The following is an 18634-nucleotide window of genomic DNA, read 5'->3' as shown; positions in this document are numbered from 1 at the left end:
ACACTTTGGTCATTCGGAATTTTAAAGTGCAAAGACCTATTCAAAGTCGTTGAAGTATTTTGCGGACAAATTGCGTTATTTTCGCGAGCATAAAACACATCAAAGAAAAAGCGAAACCTGCTCAATATAACAATTATACCTTTTCAATATCTTCTTCAATAAGTTGTGGAATGTTTTCATCGGTGATGTAAGCTCCGGCCAAGAGACAGTTTCCAAAAACGTGGAAGGCGGTGAGCGTTAATCTTCTTCGCCAACGTTCAAGCATACTCGATAATTTTGGCCACTTCACTTCCAAAGGGAAATTGTAATTGGATGTGATGCTTCTCGAAAGTCAAGTCATAATTTGGTGTTATAAATCAGTCTCTCGTGCTGACAGATATAGCTGCCTCGTTTTTCCGGTTGGAAGGAAATACCCCGCCACCCACATACAGAAATATACGTGAATGTCTACAAATAGCAATACACTTCAATTCTTTAAATTACGAAGACAATTAAAACTTCTTCCCGGTTGACAACCGTTATCTCGAAGTCATGAGAAAGAAGTTATTATCTCAATTACCGATTTCCTTTCCCAGCAAAAAAAAGGACTAGTTTTTCGCCAATTCAAGTGAATTTTGGTAACTTAAAAAAACTGACGCTTTCGAAACAAATAGTTTGTAGTGGGCTCAACGAAAAAACGTACCAGGAATAATAGGCATTCGCACAATTCGTACGTCCTTGAATGAATAAACATTCCAGATTCTTAATCTGGAAAACACGAGAACAATTCAGACGCAATTCGCTGCGGTCAGTTCTCTAACGACAACAAATGGATTCCATGTTCCTTGTTGTAGACTCGACTCGAACGTACCGCAAATGTACATATTTGCTCTTCTTTATGTTAATATTTGTTAAAAAGAATGAAGAAGAATTTTGAACTAGAATTAAGTCTAACAAATAAGACATAATTGACCAGCACGTGCATTAACAGCCTCGTAAACGGATTTCCGACATTCGGTAAGCGATTTAGCGCCTCCTTTACTCACTCCCAAAAAAAGGCACGGTAAAAATTCAACAAATTGATCCTCGCCTCCACTTTTTGCCGGTTTATATTTATTTATTTCTTTTTTCATGTCTTTCGCTCCTCGTTTTACGATTTAGGGTTGCGGAGAGGAAATACTAACAGTCTTAGGTTAAAAATGGAAGTAAAGAGAGAAATTCGTGACAAACAAACCCCTAACAATTTTAGAAGGGCTTATTTATGACCAAACCTCGTTTATATTCCTTGTACCTGTATGCGGAACCGTGGGACAAATTCAGTTATCCACATTGTATTCTGTAATCGTTATCACGATAAAAGACTTCTGATCTCCTAAATCTTCGTGTTAATCCTGTTATCACGTTGATTGCGATCTTTTCATCCGCTTTACTGAACGCTTGCTCAGCAAACGACTGTTGACGACGAGTAGTGACGCTCTCTTTCGCTTAGCCCGTCGAGCGAGACCGCAAGACTAAGAGAAAGAGGGACTACTCGTAGTCTATAGTATAGCTTTGAACCGTACACTGAAAACACTACCAGAAAGGAGGATATCTAAATTAAAGCACGGACCGAGAAAGCGAGGTTAATAACATATTTATTATATCTCCATTGTATGTGTGTCTGACGGGTTCAGGAAGCCAATTCAAGACTCGCGAAACGGCTTCAAATGACTGACATATGTCAAAAGCAAAACGAGTCAATTCTAAATCTTTGCTAAAACGTTTAATTCATAGCATGTTGTACACGTAATAAAACATTTTATGAACCTTGGCGATAAATCAAAAAACACATTTTCAGCAGGCCGTGAGCAGAATATGGCCCACTTAACTGGCCAATCACGGCGCGCGTAGTACCCGAGGGACATAATAATTTCAAACAAAGTGGAGACGTACAGAACACATTTTCCTCTTCTCTCTTTTGCATACATATAGCTTGAAGTACATTTAAAGTAACAGTCGGATCGATCGGGAACTACAACTTAACAGCTCTTGTCCCAAAACACTGCTCATTACTCTCGCTCCCTTTAATTACATACATATCATTTTCTGTAGTAGAAGTTCAACTTTACGGAAATTTTCACATGAGTTTCGTAGGCGAAATGCCAGTAATCAGTTAAAATGAGAAAACAATTTCAAACCAGGTTTTTGCATCTTTTTTCTATAAATAGCACTGTTCTCCCGGCATATGAGCGATACAAAAGTATTTTCAAAAACATTCACTCCCATTGAAAACAGGCAACAATGCAATACAATAAAAGACTATTTATTATTAGAACCGTTATAATTAACCTTGACTTCAAAAGACCCGAGTTTTCCAGGCTGTCTTTAGACCGAGTTCTAATTAATCAAAGCGCTTCTATTTTTCTGTGATACCGCACAAGTACACACGAACCATCACAGGACAACAGCAAATGATAACATAAAGAACCAAAAGTATGCATATACGCTACAAATGCTCAACTGTGATAAAGTTATCGTACACAGATTGTACCGCTCTCTGACTAACACGTCCCAGCACGCACTTCATAATCTAATGAACGAAACGCTCTGCCGGATTCTAAAATTAAAAAACACTTAAAAACAATAACTTCTTTTCAACGACTTTTGTCTACGCAACATCTCGCCTCCCAGATTTTAATTTCCAAAAACGTTGTGCTTTTTCGTCTAATGAAGACCTAAAAAGATAATAGAAATTGGCCAGCGAGCCTATTGTAGCGTGCAACACACAAGTCGACCGTCGAAGTCAAAACTAACTATTTTGTCAAGTCTCTGTTTATTAAACAAAATATTTCCTCGGGCAAAATCGATTATAACATTATCGTAACATGGAATAATCTCGCTACAAAAATGATCACCATTTAAGGACAAGATTGATGAGTGTGTGTAAGTTATCTCGCGAAACAATCCAATGGTAGACTGGAAAAAAGTGAAAAGTGACAGAAGAGATCGATGAGAATTAGTGCAGAAAGGCTTAACCTAAACTTGTATTCACCTTTAATAGTTCACATGTGGTGAAGTCGAAGCAATGCTATTGACAAACATGCGCTAAATGAACTGTGAAGGGCAAAAAAAAAAATGACCGTAATTGGAAGAACAAGTTGCAACCAGGTATGAATCGTTGGTTCGCGATTTTCTGCAGAACTGAATGCGCATTTACTTTCTCAAATACAACTGACATAATACTCTTTTGCACGTCATATCAGCAAATCGGAAAATAAATAAACACCAAGATAACAAATATAGGAAATTATGATGACCATAAAACGTGTGTACCGCGGTTGACAAAAATAACGAAAGGACCTCTGGGACTGTCCAAGTTATGCGCGCAGAACTCTGGAAAGGAAAACTCGGAGAAACACTGTACCCGAATGAGTTTTGAGTTCAAGAAGCATTGTTGATGGCAGTGTAGTTTGATCAGAATAATGCGATATTAAATGCACGATACTTCGCTTGTGGATGACTAAAAGATAGCAGAACTCATGAAAGAAGGCTCTGACCTTCCCGGTAATAACACTGCTAATCAATCAGTTCACAGTCTGCGTAACGGTTTGGCAGCGGTTTAGACTTAAAACAGATAGGATCAACACGTTAATTACGCTGTGAGTTGACTTTATGAGGCAGAAAGCTGGCCTCCAAGAATGAAATTGGGTTTTTACAAAATTTAGCTCACAATCAATTTCATGAACAGAACAAAAATTAAATGGACAAGTTGAAATGCAATGAAATCCTCGCCAATTATTTTCTGAATTTGTTCACTCCACTCAACAGTTATGTTAAAAGGCTCCCCTCGACCTGACGTAATAAACTCGTGACTTAAATCCCTTTACAACGAATAGAGGAAATCAAGTCATGTATCAAGTGAATCGCACCAGTCTGGCTTTCAATATCTGAGAACAGAAAGTTCAAAGTTGAAAATCGCTACCAATCGCAACACCGCTATTAACTATTTCATGACTTACAAGAAAACAAACTGGATTTAAATCGATCACTTACCGATTTTCTATAGGGCATAACATAGACCACAGAGGAACCCATTACCAAAACCTCCCTCGCAAAGCCCTGTCACACCGTTTATGAGAACTGTCCAGTGAAGGAGAAATTAAATTGCATTTACATACTAAAAGCCATGCGCTGGCGGTTGAAGCGGCCGATATTACACCACCGACCGTCTACCGACATAAACCACAGCCTTTCCTTCAGCACAATAAACTTGCTGATCAACATACCAATAAGTGGTCAAAACAAAAAAAAGAATACCCACTGGTTTTAACAATAACGAATCCAGCTGCGGTCGATGCGAGCCCCTCTGATTGTGTACAAACGCCATGAATTCGCTGTCATTTTCTCGTTTCTGTCTCATTAAGCTGCAATCAAAAAACACACAGCGATAAAATCGAGAGCTTAGAGTATTTTTTTCATGCTCTAGGTTTGGCGCAAAAGTTTTCCGATAGTTGCACCAAAGCTTGTTGGAATTCTTGGCAAATGTTCCCTGCATGCTTCAAACCAGGTATAGTCAACCGAACGTTCGGAAATCGAACTCAATCAAAGTCAATCCGTGGATTGTGTTCGATTGACTTCGGCAGTCGAACGAATCAAACACTGTGTGAGTTCGACTTCCGCACCAATCGAACTCAATCTGTTAGATTGCGTTGGATTGCGTTCGGTGAATAAATTCGCTTGAACAAAGATCATGTTATGTGGTCTCAAAAACACGAAAAACACGAGTAAGGTGTTATACCGACTTAACTCGAGGCTCAAAAAATTTGTATTGGAAAGACGTTCGATTGAGTTCGATTGTCCAATTATTTTTATGTGGGTTCGATTTCGTTCGATTGCCGAACTCAATCGAACTCATTCCATGCGTTCGATTGAAATTAAGTTCGAGTAGGTTCGATTGAAAATGCCGGGATTAAAGTCCTCATAAATTTGGCCAGTGACAAAGAGTATTGCCGCGAACCAGTATTAATACCAACCTCGTTCCCAGTGTCCTTTCTCTTCCGGAAGAATAGAATGAACACTGAGAACTAGGTTGTATTAATACACGGTTTCATCGGCTCTTCCACAAATGCCGACAAGAATGCAATCACGCGTGACACGTGACGCGTGACAAAAAGTGTTTTTGTGCACGTGCAATCACTGACCCCTCCAAAGTGTTTAAGGCGGGGGTACACAAGAATTTAAGTAAAATTTTAGGAAGTTCAAAGAGGGATTAAAAAGAAAAAAAGGGGTTTAGAACACCACCAGACAGTTGACTGCCCCCAAAAGGGCACCCCGGGATGGTGGGCAACTGTTTGGTGTACATCTACCAATTTCTAACTTCAAATTCTAATTTTAAAACAGCATCAAATCTTCAAAATTTCCTATTTCCATAAATTTTACTAATCCTTTGAGAAAAACTATTTATCCCCAAATATACCCAAAAATCACCAAAAAATTTACAAAACAGCCCAAAACGTAGCTATGTGAAATGAGCTGAGTTCACTGCTTGAAACGTGAACGAGATATTTGCATTCAAACCGTAATACCCAGCACAAATATGGCCTTAATGTTAACCCCCGCCTTAAAGAGCATCAATTATTGCCCTGTTCAACACTAATACGGACGCGTGACTGGCTTTGGTTACTCAGTATTATGTGAAAGAAATGCAATCCTTATAGCACTAAACATGTGGTCTGCGAAAACGATTCTGATTCTAATGCATTAAAGTAAGCCCCTCTCCCTGACACATCAGCACGCCACAGTTACATAACTCAATTTTTTCTAAACACACCCCTCTCCCCAGAAGATAACAACACCTCACACCCCTCCTCTAGACGTGAAGCTCCGTAGGCATGGATAGGCGCCATATAAATATTTATTTATTATTATTATTAATTTTCCTCTCCCCTATACACCGCACTACCCCTCTCCACCCAACTCATACCAGCCCACTCTCCCATCTCGCTGAACACCATTCCTGTCCTCATACTCCCTTATAATAGTCCCACATCTCGGGTGCTTTCCATTATGCCAGACCGATCGATCAGAAACCAGCGTGACTATCCGAGGAAAATGGAACATTTTGCGATCAAACCGGGCCAACCGAGACGAATGGTTCCCACCATTTTCTACTCCTTTCCCGAATCCACCACTTAAATGAAATCTACTAAAGAGAAGATGGGAAATGAACCGGTTTGGCAAAATGGAACGGCAAATGGTCAAATTGGACCACCTCCAGAGGTGCTCCCGAATATTCCGGTCGGACAGAACCGAAACCGGCCTTTCCATTTGACTTCCGACCGAAATTTCCGAGATTTTTGGCAAGATGGAAAGCACCCCTTGTTTCTCCCTCACATACCACTCTACTACTCTCTCCACTTAACACTGCTATTGGCATACACACAGTGACACTTACCCATCCTCTCCCACACACTCTCGCCACCTCTCCCCTATATAATTACAACATCGTGTCTTCAGGCATTGCCTCGCACCAGACATCCATCATCACATTAATTTCAGATCCATAGAATTATAATGATAAAGACGAATATATTTTCTTGCCTTCTTGCAAACTTGAACGCCAAGTAGTAGTCATTGTAACGCTCCCAAAACAAAGGAAATTCGGCATATATTGCACCTGAAATAGAAAACAGAATTGAAAATACATGTCGGGAATGGATCAAAAGAGAAAGCAAACCCTATGGATAGTTCGCGTACGGTGAAATGAAAACTCGCGTGGAAAAGTGCAAAGGATACACGCGAGGAGGTTGTAGTGGCGATAGCCTCCTATGTAAACTCTCTTTGGGTTCGTCACGCAATCTTTCCCCCGTGACGACCCCAATGAGCGTCCGCGTAGGAGACTAAAGTGGCGGCGGATAAATCGTGTCTAAATACACCACAAGTTCCTGAAGTTCGGGAAACAAAAATCACGAGGATGCTGCTTCTAATTATGACAATGGCGGACCGGAAGGGGGCCTTTTCAGTCCAGTGTAATGAAATATTAAAAAACTGTTTCCGTCAATGAATTTTTTTACCTATTCCTGTAGAAGCTGAATTCCAGTTGTTTGCAGCTTCCTCCACCTGGAATGGCAACAAATAAAAATAATAAACACGACACAATAACATGCCCTCCTTTATTTCTTTTCCTATTGTTTTAAAGTGCACCTAACCCCAAAAATTTTTTTTCGCTAGAACGAATCTACTTACTATTTGAAATAGTTCTGCGAAAAAATTTTTGAATTCCGTTAAATCCTCGATTTTCTGTGCCACGATGAAATCTCGAAAATAGCTCCAAAGCACCGCCATTTTGTTTCACGACCGAGTTTGAGGAGAATGGGTCCAGCGGCTCTTGTGACGTCTACCCAGGAAGGTTGGATATCTCATTTCCTCTCATTTCCTTCAGGATGGTGCAATACACATTCGAAAAGTGCGCAGAAACGCCTTCCAGAGGTGCTATCGGCTGTTGCAGCAATATTCCAGATTTAAAGAAAGATATACTGTACAATTTACTGACGATGATCGGCTAATGGTGCAATAAAGACATAAACGATGGTTGATTTTGTCGAACCAAAACAAGCGAACTGAATCTGTGAGAACCATTGAAGAACTCTCATTGGAATTTGTTCCGCAGACTTTCGAACGCTATTTTCATAAATTTTCTGCTTAAAGCTAACCAGAAATTTGTAGAAATACTACCTACAACCTATATCTTCCAATCCCGCAATATTTATAACATAACCGGCAAAGTTGTGTGATCCGGTCATGATCAAGAAGCGTTATACTGATATGTAAATAGATCGCAACTGTACGCCGCTAACCAACACTTATTTCTCTTTCGATTTAGATGAAAGTCGAAGATTAATCCTCTAGAATTACATGATAACAAAATTGTTAGACTCACAGAGTTTTTCGAAGGTTTGGAAATCAGCAGTGCGACAAAGATTCTGTGCAATAGCGTCGAAAATTTGACCGCGTAACATTATCTGCGGACCGCTTAGGGAACACATCCTTTTCGCTTATCCGACGAATTTCACTGCAAACTTTGAGAACAATTTACATTGGTTATTTGGAGTTACGACTTAAAACGTGTGACAATGTGAAATCGGTAATTGTATCAAATGTTTCCTTCCGCCTTGCTTCCCGCAGCTTCAAAAATACAGGTCCAAACAATACGATTTTCAATCGATCGAAGCCAATGTTTTGGAGGTCATCAAGTCTCGAAAACTGCAACACGTACGTCGCTCTTATAAACATGAAGCATTCAACTGAAAGTAAAACACAAACTGGATTTAACAGAACCTTGACAAAATACATTCTCGGTAAGGACAAATGTAAACGGGCTATAAACACGCGTGGGAATCTTATGTTTAGTTGACGAAATTACCATCCAAAGCAGTCCTTGAGTTTTCTTTCCTGCTTTTCGTTTGCCTGCTCCTCCACTTCGTATCTAGCTTTCCATTCCTAATATACAAGCAGCTCGTCCGCAAAAACGTCTTCCCCGTCGTCGCTTGAAATATTGTAAATTGCTCTCAAAGCTCTAAGCAGTGACACAGTCGTCGAACGTGCTCGATCGAAGTTTATTTCGGAGCCTTCCGAATCGAAACTTAACTCTGACTCCAGTGACGAAAAAGAAATGATTCTGAGACAAAACTTGGACGTTTTAGTCCCAAAATACATCGGAACGATTAGTTTTGCGTTCTATTTTCTCGAGCAAATACAGAGAGTTGACTGAGACGCTATTGTGTTTGGTTCCTGGGTAGACGTCATCAGGTACCGCCGCCCCAGACTCCCTAAAACGCGGTCGTGAAACACTTAATCGCGACTTTGAAAGGGCATAGAAAATCGAGGATTCAACCAAATTCAAAAATTTCTTCGCCCAAATGCTTCAAATAAAGTCTAGATTTGTTTTAGCGAAAAAAAAAATTTGGGGTTAGGTGCACTTTAAGTTAGTTGGAATGAATGGCGCTTAAAATGTTCCAAAGTTTCCCAGTCTTGACTATACTCGCTTCTTTTCGGTTTGTCAAAATTTCTTTGTTGTTTTTCTCCCTTAGTAAATTATCCATTTAAGGTTTGCGTAAGTTTTCATTGATTTAAACTAGCTACTTACCTTTGCATAAAGAGCAGAATTGAGTGAACATATCGGTTCTAGAGTGGCAAACAACGTATGATGTTCTGCCCTTGTTATTTTGCCTCTGCAAAGAAAATTAAAATGCCAATTGCGACCAACTACTAAACTTTCTACTTTCTATTACTTTAAAGATTTAATTTACATTAGTAGCAAAAGCGCCCGTTTTCTCTTGTCTCTGATATACTTAAGCGTTTAAAGGTGCCTTTTGTAATAGCCCCCCTAATGACAGTAAGCACCCATTGTTCAATAAGCCATACTTACATAATTTATCAAAAGAACTGTCAGTTGTTGTTTCGATTTTTTACAACAGAAAAAAGGCTCTTCTGTTTTGAGTTTTAACAAATATATGTCAATCTCTGAGAAAATCCTTGTCAGCAGAAAGCTATGGGAACTAACAGAGGGTCTCATGGTTTTTATGACTAATACCTATGCCTGTTTGAAGCTGACACATTTCAAACATTAGCTCTTCAAAGTAAATGGGCTCACAACCAAAACATCAGTTTCACAAGCTCATCATGGCCGTTATCAACTTTAAGAACTATAGATGCTAGACCTCTTACTGTACTGACTCATTTGGCATTACAGTTGGCTGATGATGGACTCACTCTTTCTAAAGCTGTTGAAAGTACAAAATATTACTCTTGTAACTAGTTTACCTCAGTGGTTCAGCATATAATTCAAACAGGCTCTTCAGGCAATCATTGTACACTTCTTCAGCATAGACCAACTCCTTTACACAACGCAGTCTGTCATCTTTAACTGTCATAAACAAAAAAAATGTGTATCAAGGACATGTGTTAACATTTTGGGGAGACACAGAGGGGGAGGACGAGGGTAAGGGTTCAGTCCATGCCGGCAGTGTGTGTAAATAATTCCAAAAATGACGAACTTTGGAGTGGTAATATGGCATATTCTGTAACAAGAGACATAGACATAAGACAAGTGGTGGAAAGAAGTCCCTTTGTGTGAACTAGCCACCTTCATCAATTTAGCTGCAAGGATTTGGTCCCTGCTACTTGTCCAATGAATTCAAACTGGTTTGAATTGAAGGGACAAGCCCACACAACTTGTCCCTCAAAATCCCTCATGTGAACTGTTCATGGGACTTGGGAATTATCCCCATGTGTGTGCCAACCTTCAACTTCATCACTAAAATATTTTCACAGGCTGTGGGTTTCCAAACGTAAAATTTTGCAGAAATTTCTAGCTGCTATATTACATTTTTTTTTTTATTTGTTTTGCAAAGCAGTGTGCTTTGTCCCACATCTGCCTCCAATTTCAAAACATTATGATGGATTCTACCATAAAATGCGTATAACTAAAAATATCAAGAACATTTCATCCACTTTAGTATAGGTGTATACTTTCTCTTAACTCACTCGTGTGTAGATTGTCTAGCTGAAAGTTTGACAGCATCTTGTCCACATCCTCGATGGCAATCTCGGCATTCTCTACAGCAGTGGCATTTGCCTCAAGATTTAACAGCGTCTTTTCAGGCAAGGTGCGCACTTGGTAATTGGTTAAGTTGTACTCCTGGCAGATTCCAGCAACAAGATCCCTTACCGTCATATTGCGCTCAGCACTCAACTGTATATAGACAAAGAGGTTAAGAGATCATCAAATCCGTATTCTGTTGCAAAAGCAATTCCAAAGAAAGAAGCGTGAAAAAAGTTTCAGGACAACTTGAAACTGTGGTCTTTACATTGACAGTACAATACTTCATCAACTGGGTTATGGAGCCATGTAGATTAACTGTCATGTTTCCTTGTGATGAACAAGTTGATGTAGAACTGCAATATATTGTATATGTTTCAGGAGAAAAAAAGAACAACTCTGGGCTGCACATGGCACATTTCACAACCTACAGCACCAAACTGATATATCCCAGTTCCATGTTGGGTGAGGGACCAGGGAACCAGATGACAAGGGGTCTAGACAGGGATCCTAACTGGGGTCCAGACATGGGTCCAGAATGGGGTCATGATGGGAAATCTCCATTTTGTACCATCTCTGAGAATAAAATACTATTAGTCTAGGATAATACAACATCTTAGAGGTGTCTAAAGCTTCATTCCAAGTTTTACTCTACTTCTTACAATACTGAATAGGTGTTCAAGCTACATGGAGAGCTTAAAACAAAGAAGATTCCCTCCATTTGATAAACTAATTAAAAACCAAAGAAGTAATGCTCAGTTTGATTACTAAGCTAGCTGCCCCTTGACAAGATTAAATGTTTTGTTCACAAGACACTGCAGAGATCACGCTGTGACATTCATCTATTTCTTCTTTAAAAAATTCCTTTTAATGAATATAGCAGCCAAAGAGAATCTGTGTCAATAAACAGCTGCAAACAGGATTATTTTAGTTTTGTGATAATTTGGAAATTTAATAGCCTTGCAGTCTGAGTTTACACTGTCTTAGTCACAAAGCTATATATATGTTCAACAAAATCACAAGCAGACTGAAACAGATTTTAAGCGGGTAAATATGATGAACGCAACAACAAGAAAATAGTTGCGTAGCTAATAGAGTAAAGGGTTCAAGAGGTATACTGCACAATCCACCAAAATTTGTAGAAACTACCAGCACTTTCCTGGGGTAAATCCTAATACAATGTTGCCCCAAAAATTCACTGAGTGGTGTTAATTTCACCTTCCTGTGTGGACAGGGCAACAGTGAATCAGAATAAAAGGTGTTTATTTACCACAGTAGAACCTCACTATCCTGAACTCGGTTATCTTGAACACCACGCTGTCTCAAACACAAATTATTTTCCTTGGATATACTCCTTCAGTCACCTAGTATCGGGTATCTTGAACCTCCATAATTTCCTTTCTATTTAACAATCAGATTATGAGCTCAAGATTTCTATCAGTGATAGTTGACGAGGGCGCAGCCCAGTCAACTAAGGGCGCAGCCCAGTCAACTATCATGCATACATGTACAAATCAAGAGGGAATAATCTAATTGATTTAGTATAAATCTACTATTGGTTCAACACTTGATCTAAATCCTCTTCAAGCACACTGCGAAAATGCAAAAAAGCAGCTGCCAGTTTGTTAACAAGCTCTCACCGCTAGGCTACTCACTATCTACAACAGAATAGATAGTGAGTAGCGTAGCCAATCAGAGAATGTCATTCACAATAGAACGCTAGCAGATTTATACTAAAAAGAGTTAGCAGGACATAGCAGAGTTCAATTGTAATTTGTCACCCCTTTTAATCTTCTGACCTACCCACTTAAGAGAAGGAATTTTAAACTGTTATCATTTTCAACAGAATCAAGTATCCTCTTGACTCCTTGCCAAAGTTTATCGCTATTGTGCACAGCATAAAAGTGATATTCCATTTGAAAACCAACAACTTGGTAAATCAAGAATACCCAAATTTAGCCAAATAATATACGTGTACCCATCAACTCTCACGTCTTAGGCACAAGTCTCACTCCTGCAGGCAAAAACTTTGTTTTCTTGCCTCCTCACACCTATGGATCAATTTCTCAAACTTTGAGCTGTTACAGTCTTGAATGACACACTTGACACACAAAGAGATGCCAACCTAAAAAAAATTGAAATCCGGGAAATATTTGCCAATTTTATCTTCTCAACCAGGCTGAAAAATACCTTGTTGAGAGTGGAATTTTGCCGATTCAACCTTAAAAAGAATCAAATATTCAAATATTTTCCCCTGAAAATACCAAAAATTTAGCCAAAATAAAGTGGAATGTACTTTAAAGCTCTCTCCTTCACATCCAGGAGATTTGGTGACCCGTATGGGAGGCCAGGAGATTCGGCCTGTGTCTGGGAAACTTCCAAATAATTCAGGAGAGTTGGCATAGATACACATACGGACTTATTACAAATGTATAAAAGAAAAAGTAAATACAAAAAGGAAAGTCTGCCCCTCGTTTTCCAATTCATACGGGAAAAGCACTGATGACAGCATTATATTTGGTGAAACACATCCTTGGACTAGGATGGGAAAATGCTTGAAATGTCAAGATTAAGAAATCTTTGGAATGTTCTCAGGATGTCACTGGTCCGGTCTCCTTTGAAAATCCGTGCACCTCCAGGATATAAATCTCATGTACACCTTTGACTCAGAAAAAGTCAGCATGTATTAAAATGAGAGGAGAAATGAGATACTTTAAGTATTAATTTTTTACTTCAGATCCAGGAAATCTGATGATAACCTGTACAGGAGCTAGACCAGGAGATTCAGTCTGCATTAAAGTAAGCATATGTGTACAGAACTGTACTTGTTAATTTTCAACAAAAGAAATGCAAAGCTTTTTTCATTTCAAGGTTTCAAGCTTGGTACATTTCATTTATAGCCCATTCCAGAAATCAAACAGATCACACAGGATGTAGTAAAATCTCAACATCAAGGCAGAACTTTACGAACATCTGTGCTTCAACTGGTTAGGGTATATACTGGTAACAACTTCAAAACAGTGGATTGTTGCGTATCTAAAGTCAATATTAATGTGAAGCTAATGGAATAATTTATTATTTAAAAAAAATTCTGATAAGTTATAAACCTGAGTTTTAAATAACTATGCCTATGTTGGTTATCCTATATCGCAGTCCTTAAAAATTAGTCAAGTCTTAATGTGTGTTTTGAACAAGATGTTCCTGGATAAACAGAACTTACAATGTAGAACACACACAGCCAGACAGGTATCAAATTAAAGGGTTTAGTTAATTAACATTATACCTGCCAGCATGCAATTACATATCAGTAATTAACTATATATACATGTATACAATGTGCTGTAAAGTGTACATACCGCCATATTGGCTGAAACATTTTAATTTAGAGAAAGCAGCAAAATCTGTTATTGGCAAAACCTTTATTACACATCTGTCTGTTTTGCCTATTTGTTTCTTTGTGAAATGCTATGTCACAAAGGTGGCAAACCATTATTTATTGCACAATTCAGTATATCCTTAGGAAGACGTTGCATGATATCTCCTACTCTATGGTGAATTAGAAAATTAATGTGATCTGTTCAGTCTAAATGTAGATTAAAATAAACATTTAACACCTGAACATTTAATGTCCAGTCAATATAACCACATCCACAGTTCAAAGCTTGCTCATAAGGAAGAAATATGAAATTTTATGTTCTGTATGTACACGCTGTAAGAGGTTCACAAACAAAAATCATAGACTAAACGTAACGCTGAGAATTCCACTAATACCTCCAGCGGAAACAATGATGATTTAAAAAACATTCAAACAAAAAAAGGTTATAAAAATATTGCCTTTTTTGTTTGAGAGTGACAAAACTTGACAAGTCAGCTCTGAAAGTCTGGTATACGTGACTTCAAATTTCAACAACTGTTTAACTTTCTAAATGCACATTACTCGCAAAACTAACAAACCACACTCATCGCCAAATAAACCAATTTCAAAAACTTTCCTTTGAGCCAAAAATAAACATAAAGTTGAGCATCAGCATTGCAAATGGTAAACTTATGATATTTTCTACTTATTATTGCGAATTTCTTTGATTTTGTAAAAAGACAACACAAATTAAGGGGGTGCTACATATCTCTGTTATCTAGCTGAATTCTTTTATCTGATGAAACACTAACTTCAAACCAGAGCCAAGCACGTTCAGTTTGGGGTAGGCCACTTAGTGTCTATTAACCAATCAGTCTGAACTATTTTTTTTTTACCACAGGTAAACTTTGTTGCAAACTTGTCACATTTCCTTATTACATTGGGGTGCCAAGTGGGGGGGGGGGGGGGGGGGGAGGGGGATTGGATGACTAGCCAAACCCCTTTTGGAGAAGTAAAAAATCAAAACAATGAAAAAGATTGTGAATATTAAGGCAGAAATAAAGGCAAACACCTTGTACGGGTACCTCAGTGCAATTTCTACTTTGTGGAATTGCTAGTCTTTCTGGTGTAACAGCTTTTGATTCCAATTCTCAAATCGCAACATTTCGAGGGGCATGCCCCATTGACTCAGCAACCCCAAGGAACCAGCAACCACCCCTTAAAAAATCCTGTATCTGCCCCTGGGTATCCCCCCTCCCAATTTATTGGTAGGATGTAGAAATCTTATGGTAGTAGTGATCAACAGCTGTCCACCATTGTTTTTAAAAAAAGATAATGAAACATCTACTTCCAGTTAGAGAGTGCCATACAACTGGCATTTATCCCAATTTTAGTAGCGTTGTCTAATAGAAGTTATTCTACTCCCCCCTGGATGAGATGCTAGTCCATTGCAGGGCTACCTTCATAATTTATTTTTCTGATCCACATTTATACACATTTATTTACTTTTTCAGAGTGGCTACATGCAGGACGAGCCGTGCCTCAGGGAAGCGTCCTCAGTCCCATGTTTTTCAATATTTTCATAAGTGACATTTTCCTGTTTTGCGGGGATGTTAAGTTAAATGCTTATGCAGACAATCACCAAATATATTCAGTGGACAGTGATCCTGTTGCGCTACATGGGCGCATGCGTAACGCAGTCGAGACAGCAAACCTTTGGTACCGGCAAAATGGAATTTTGGCCAATGAAAGCAAACATCAGGCTTTGATCCTGGGAAAATCGGAACACACCTTCTTGTTTCCTACAAAGGACTCAATTGACATCTTAGGAATGAACATTGATAACAATTTAAATTTTCACAATTACATATCTCTCATTTGCAAAAAAGTCAACAACCAGTTTAATGTAATGCTTAGGTTCAGAAACCTCATTCCAAAGACATTTTAGTGAAACTGTATAAGACCTACATACTCCCTCATTTTGATAATTGCTCAACAGTTTGGCACTTTTGCAGTGCAAACAACAGGGACAAATAGAAGCTCTTAACAAAAGGATTCTGAGATTCATTCTAGCGATTTTGAATCGCCTTATAATGTGCTGCTAGACAGGGTAAACTGTCTCCAACTTCATGATCAGCGCATCTGTAAATTCCTTACTATTTTGTACAAAAGTCTATTTTTTACTAGCTATCCGACCTATATGAGAAACATGTTCTCGTTCCATTCTACTTCATACAACATGCGTGGAAACTATGTACTGGAAATGCCCAAACCTAAAACTACAACTTTTGGTCTCCACTCCTTTACTTATCTGGCAACAAAAGAATGGAATTCTCTACCCAATTTTATAAGGTTATGTAACTTCTCAGACTTCAAAAAGCACATCAGTAAAGCCAGTTCATGAAACATGTAAATGACAATTTTATAATTAGTTAATATAAGTCAATTGTAAATATGCAAATAGCAATTTCTATTTTAATTTTTCGTTATCAAATATTTTGTTCTCGGAAATATTAGCTTGTCAAGCCACTCTGAAATTCGAGCTTAAATAAAGTTTGTGTATGTATGTATGTATGTATGTAAGGTGAAGAGAGGCATTGTGAGAGTAACATGTATCTCCTAAGAAAACAACATGACACCCCCCCCCCCTCCCCCCCACCTAACAATCTACCACACTAACCATTGGCCACTGTGCCTCCACTTCCTCACTACTTCTGTTCAGTGGTTGTACTTCATTGAATCTCTTTTCTAGTACTCAGCCGTTTAGTTTATGCATATCTCTGTTTAATTGTTGTTGTTGTTTTTTTCCAAATTGCATTTACAACACAATTTTTTTTTTCAAAAAATACATTTTTGTTACAGTACAATGGTGGCACAAACATCATCAGAGCTTGATTAAGATGTGTACAACAACTCTTGACTATTTTAATTTGTTTGTTTATTTATGGGAATCTCCTGTTCTGGAAATAAAAACGGATTGAATTTCTTGCGGGTTTAATAGCATATTGTGTAATCAGAATTCAAAAAATCTAATAAATGCACTAAAAGAAAATTTCATTGACAAGCAGCTCCATAGACAAAACCCAACTTCGTTGAAATACTACTTCAGCATAGCAATGTATTCAGTAATCAATGAAAAAGGAATGGAACTTTTAATGAATCCGTTTTGCAATCGCCGGAAATAAAAGGCTATTTGAAAACTACAATCATGTATCTAATAACCAGACTTCAGCGACATATTGCCTTTGCATATTCTTTGCAATATACTAAGACTCATTTAAAGCCAATTTCTTTGTTTTATTTCAAATGGAGAGCAATTAATTTTCAGCTGAATCTTCCACTGTTAATGAAATAGACAAGTGAATATCATATGTAAATATCTTCTTGTGATCAACTATGCAGAAGACAATTGCCGGTAAACACTGTACGCTTTCACTGTATTTACCTAAAAAGCTTTGCTTTGGTTACTTTTGCCATAGTTTTGCGTTGAATTTCAGGCGCACGTCCAAGAATTAACCCGAAAACCACAGAAGCCACAAAATTATACCAGCCTATTTCAAAGCTTAAGTATTTTTTAAGTGTGTTCAGCCTCCTATGAATAATAACTACGGCATTTTCAACAACTTTCCGATCGATTAGCTCCTTATAAAAAGGGCGATCGTTACAACGTAGCACTAAATTGAAAGCTTTCCATGATGTCGTGTATTCTTGCAACGCAAATATCAGATAATCGGAGAGAAGTCTTGAAACTTGTTGACCACTAGCATGGAGGAGGGTTCTAGACCGGAACAGGGCCATTGAGTGTAGGAAATGACGAATTGACAAAGGGTCAAATTTAATACACTGAGCTGATTTAAAAATCACGCACTTGATCAACACCAATGATCTGGGTATTTTATTGTTTTGGAATCCTTTCAAAGTACCTTGAAGAGTGCATGCCGAAGTATACGGACCGAACTTCCCGCTTTTTGTCTGCCCAATTCTACATCTATGTTTTCCCAGTGTGGAGCCATTCACGATCACCAAAACACAACATCCTCTCGACTGTATAAGGCTCGACACACTGGTGCAGAATTAACATGTTTAACAAAACGTTTCCGCAATAAACCACAGATTTTATAAACTAATTCGATTTCATGGTATGCAAAGCGTATTTTCCGCAAGAAACGATTCGAATGCAGGATAAAAACTTCGCAGAATCGACGACAGACGTTTTGAAATCAACACGCCGCACTGCAATTCAACTACATTGCAATATTCCAACTCCGAACCCAACTGCTCATTTAAACGACACAAAATTCCTAGAAACACAAAATATGCGGTAACTAAGAAAGCCCAGACAGACTAACACGCATCAATATAGAGTGGGCCACAATCCAACATGTAAAAACAGAGCATTCTAGAACTACTTTCAGCAATATCACTTGGTTCATGCATAGACTTCCTAGCTATTATAGACAACTTACCAATCTTGGTTTTCCATCTGGAAGGATCGCTTTGACCATAAAAGTCTGTCCCTGCCCTTCATCCATACGGAGTATGTTTAATACTCCCAGCAGTGTTTGATCCGTCATTGATCTTGTTCGATTTAAAAGCGAGATTGTAGACGTGAACGAGTGTTTTCGCTGTCTTGTTTTCGTACTCGTGCTGGCAGTCGCCATGTTATAGCGGAGACTCGGGCTACTGAACGCTACAGTCAAAACAATACAGAACAACTAAGA

At 38.5% G+C, this 18634-nt stretch overlaps 1 protein-coding gene across 2 annotated transcripts in view; it reads right to left on the bottom strand.

Moving 5' to 3' along the window:
• The window catches only part of LOC110060432 (uncharacterized), a 64055-nt gene that overhangs the window by 29875 nt on the left and 15546 nt on the right, over positions 1–18634 (bottom strand). Inside the window, exons 3-9 of one of the 2 annotated variants that reach the window (XM_020767212.2) lie at positions 18380–18603; positions 10504–10711; positions 9781–9883; positions 9104–9188; positions 7032–7077; positions 6559–6634; positions 4280–4382 (exon numbers count right to left, since the gene is read on the bottom strand). In XM_020767212.2, coding sequence (XP_020622871.2) covers positions 4280–4382; positions 6559–6634; positions 7032–7077; positions 9104–9188; positions 9781–9883; positions 10504–10711; positions 18380–18574 — 816 coding nt within the window. In that variant the 5' untranslated portion in view covers positions 18575–18603. Of the gene's footprint in view, positions 1–139; positions 501–4279; positions 4383–6558; positions 6635–7031; positions 7078–9103; positions 9189–9780; positions 9884–10503; positions 10712–18379; positions 18604–18634 lie in introns of those variants that run through there. The other variant, XM_020767213.2, reaches the window with a different exon arrangement.

The sequence above is a fragment of the Orbicella faveolata genome, unplaced genomic scaffold, assembly GCF_042242905.1.
Source record: "Orbicella faveolata isolate gen_17 unplaced genomic scaffold, um_ofav_v1 contig_12, whole genome shotgun sequence".
In the NCBI taxonomy this organism is placed as follows: Eukaryota; Metazoa; Cnidaria; class Anthozoa; order Scleractinia; family Merulinidae; genus Orbicella; species Orbicella faveolata.
Note: the sequence above shows the minus strand (reverse complement) of the source record. Positions and strands in the feature narration are given on the sequence as shown.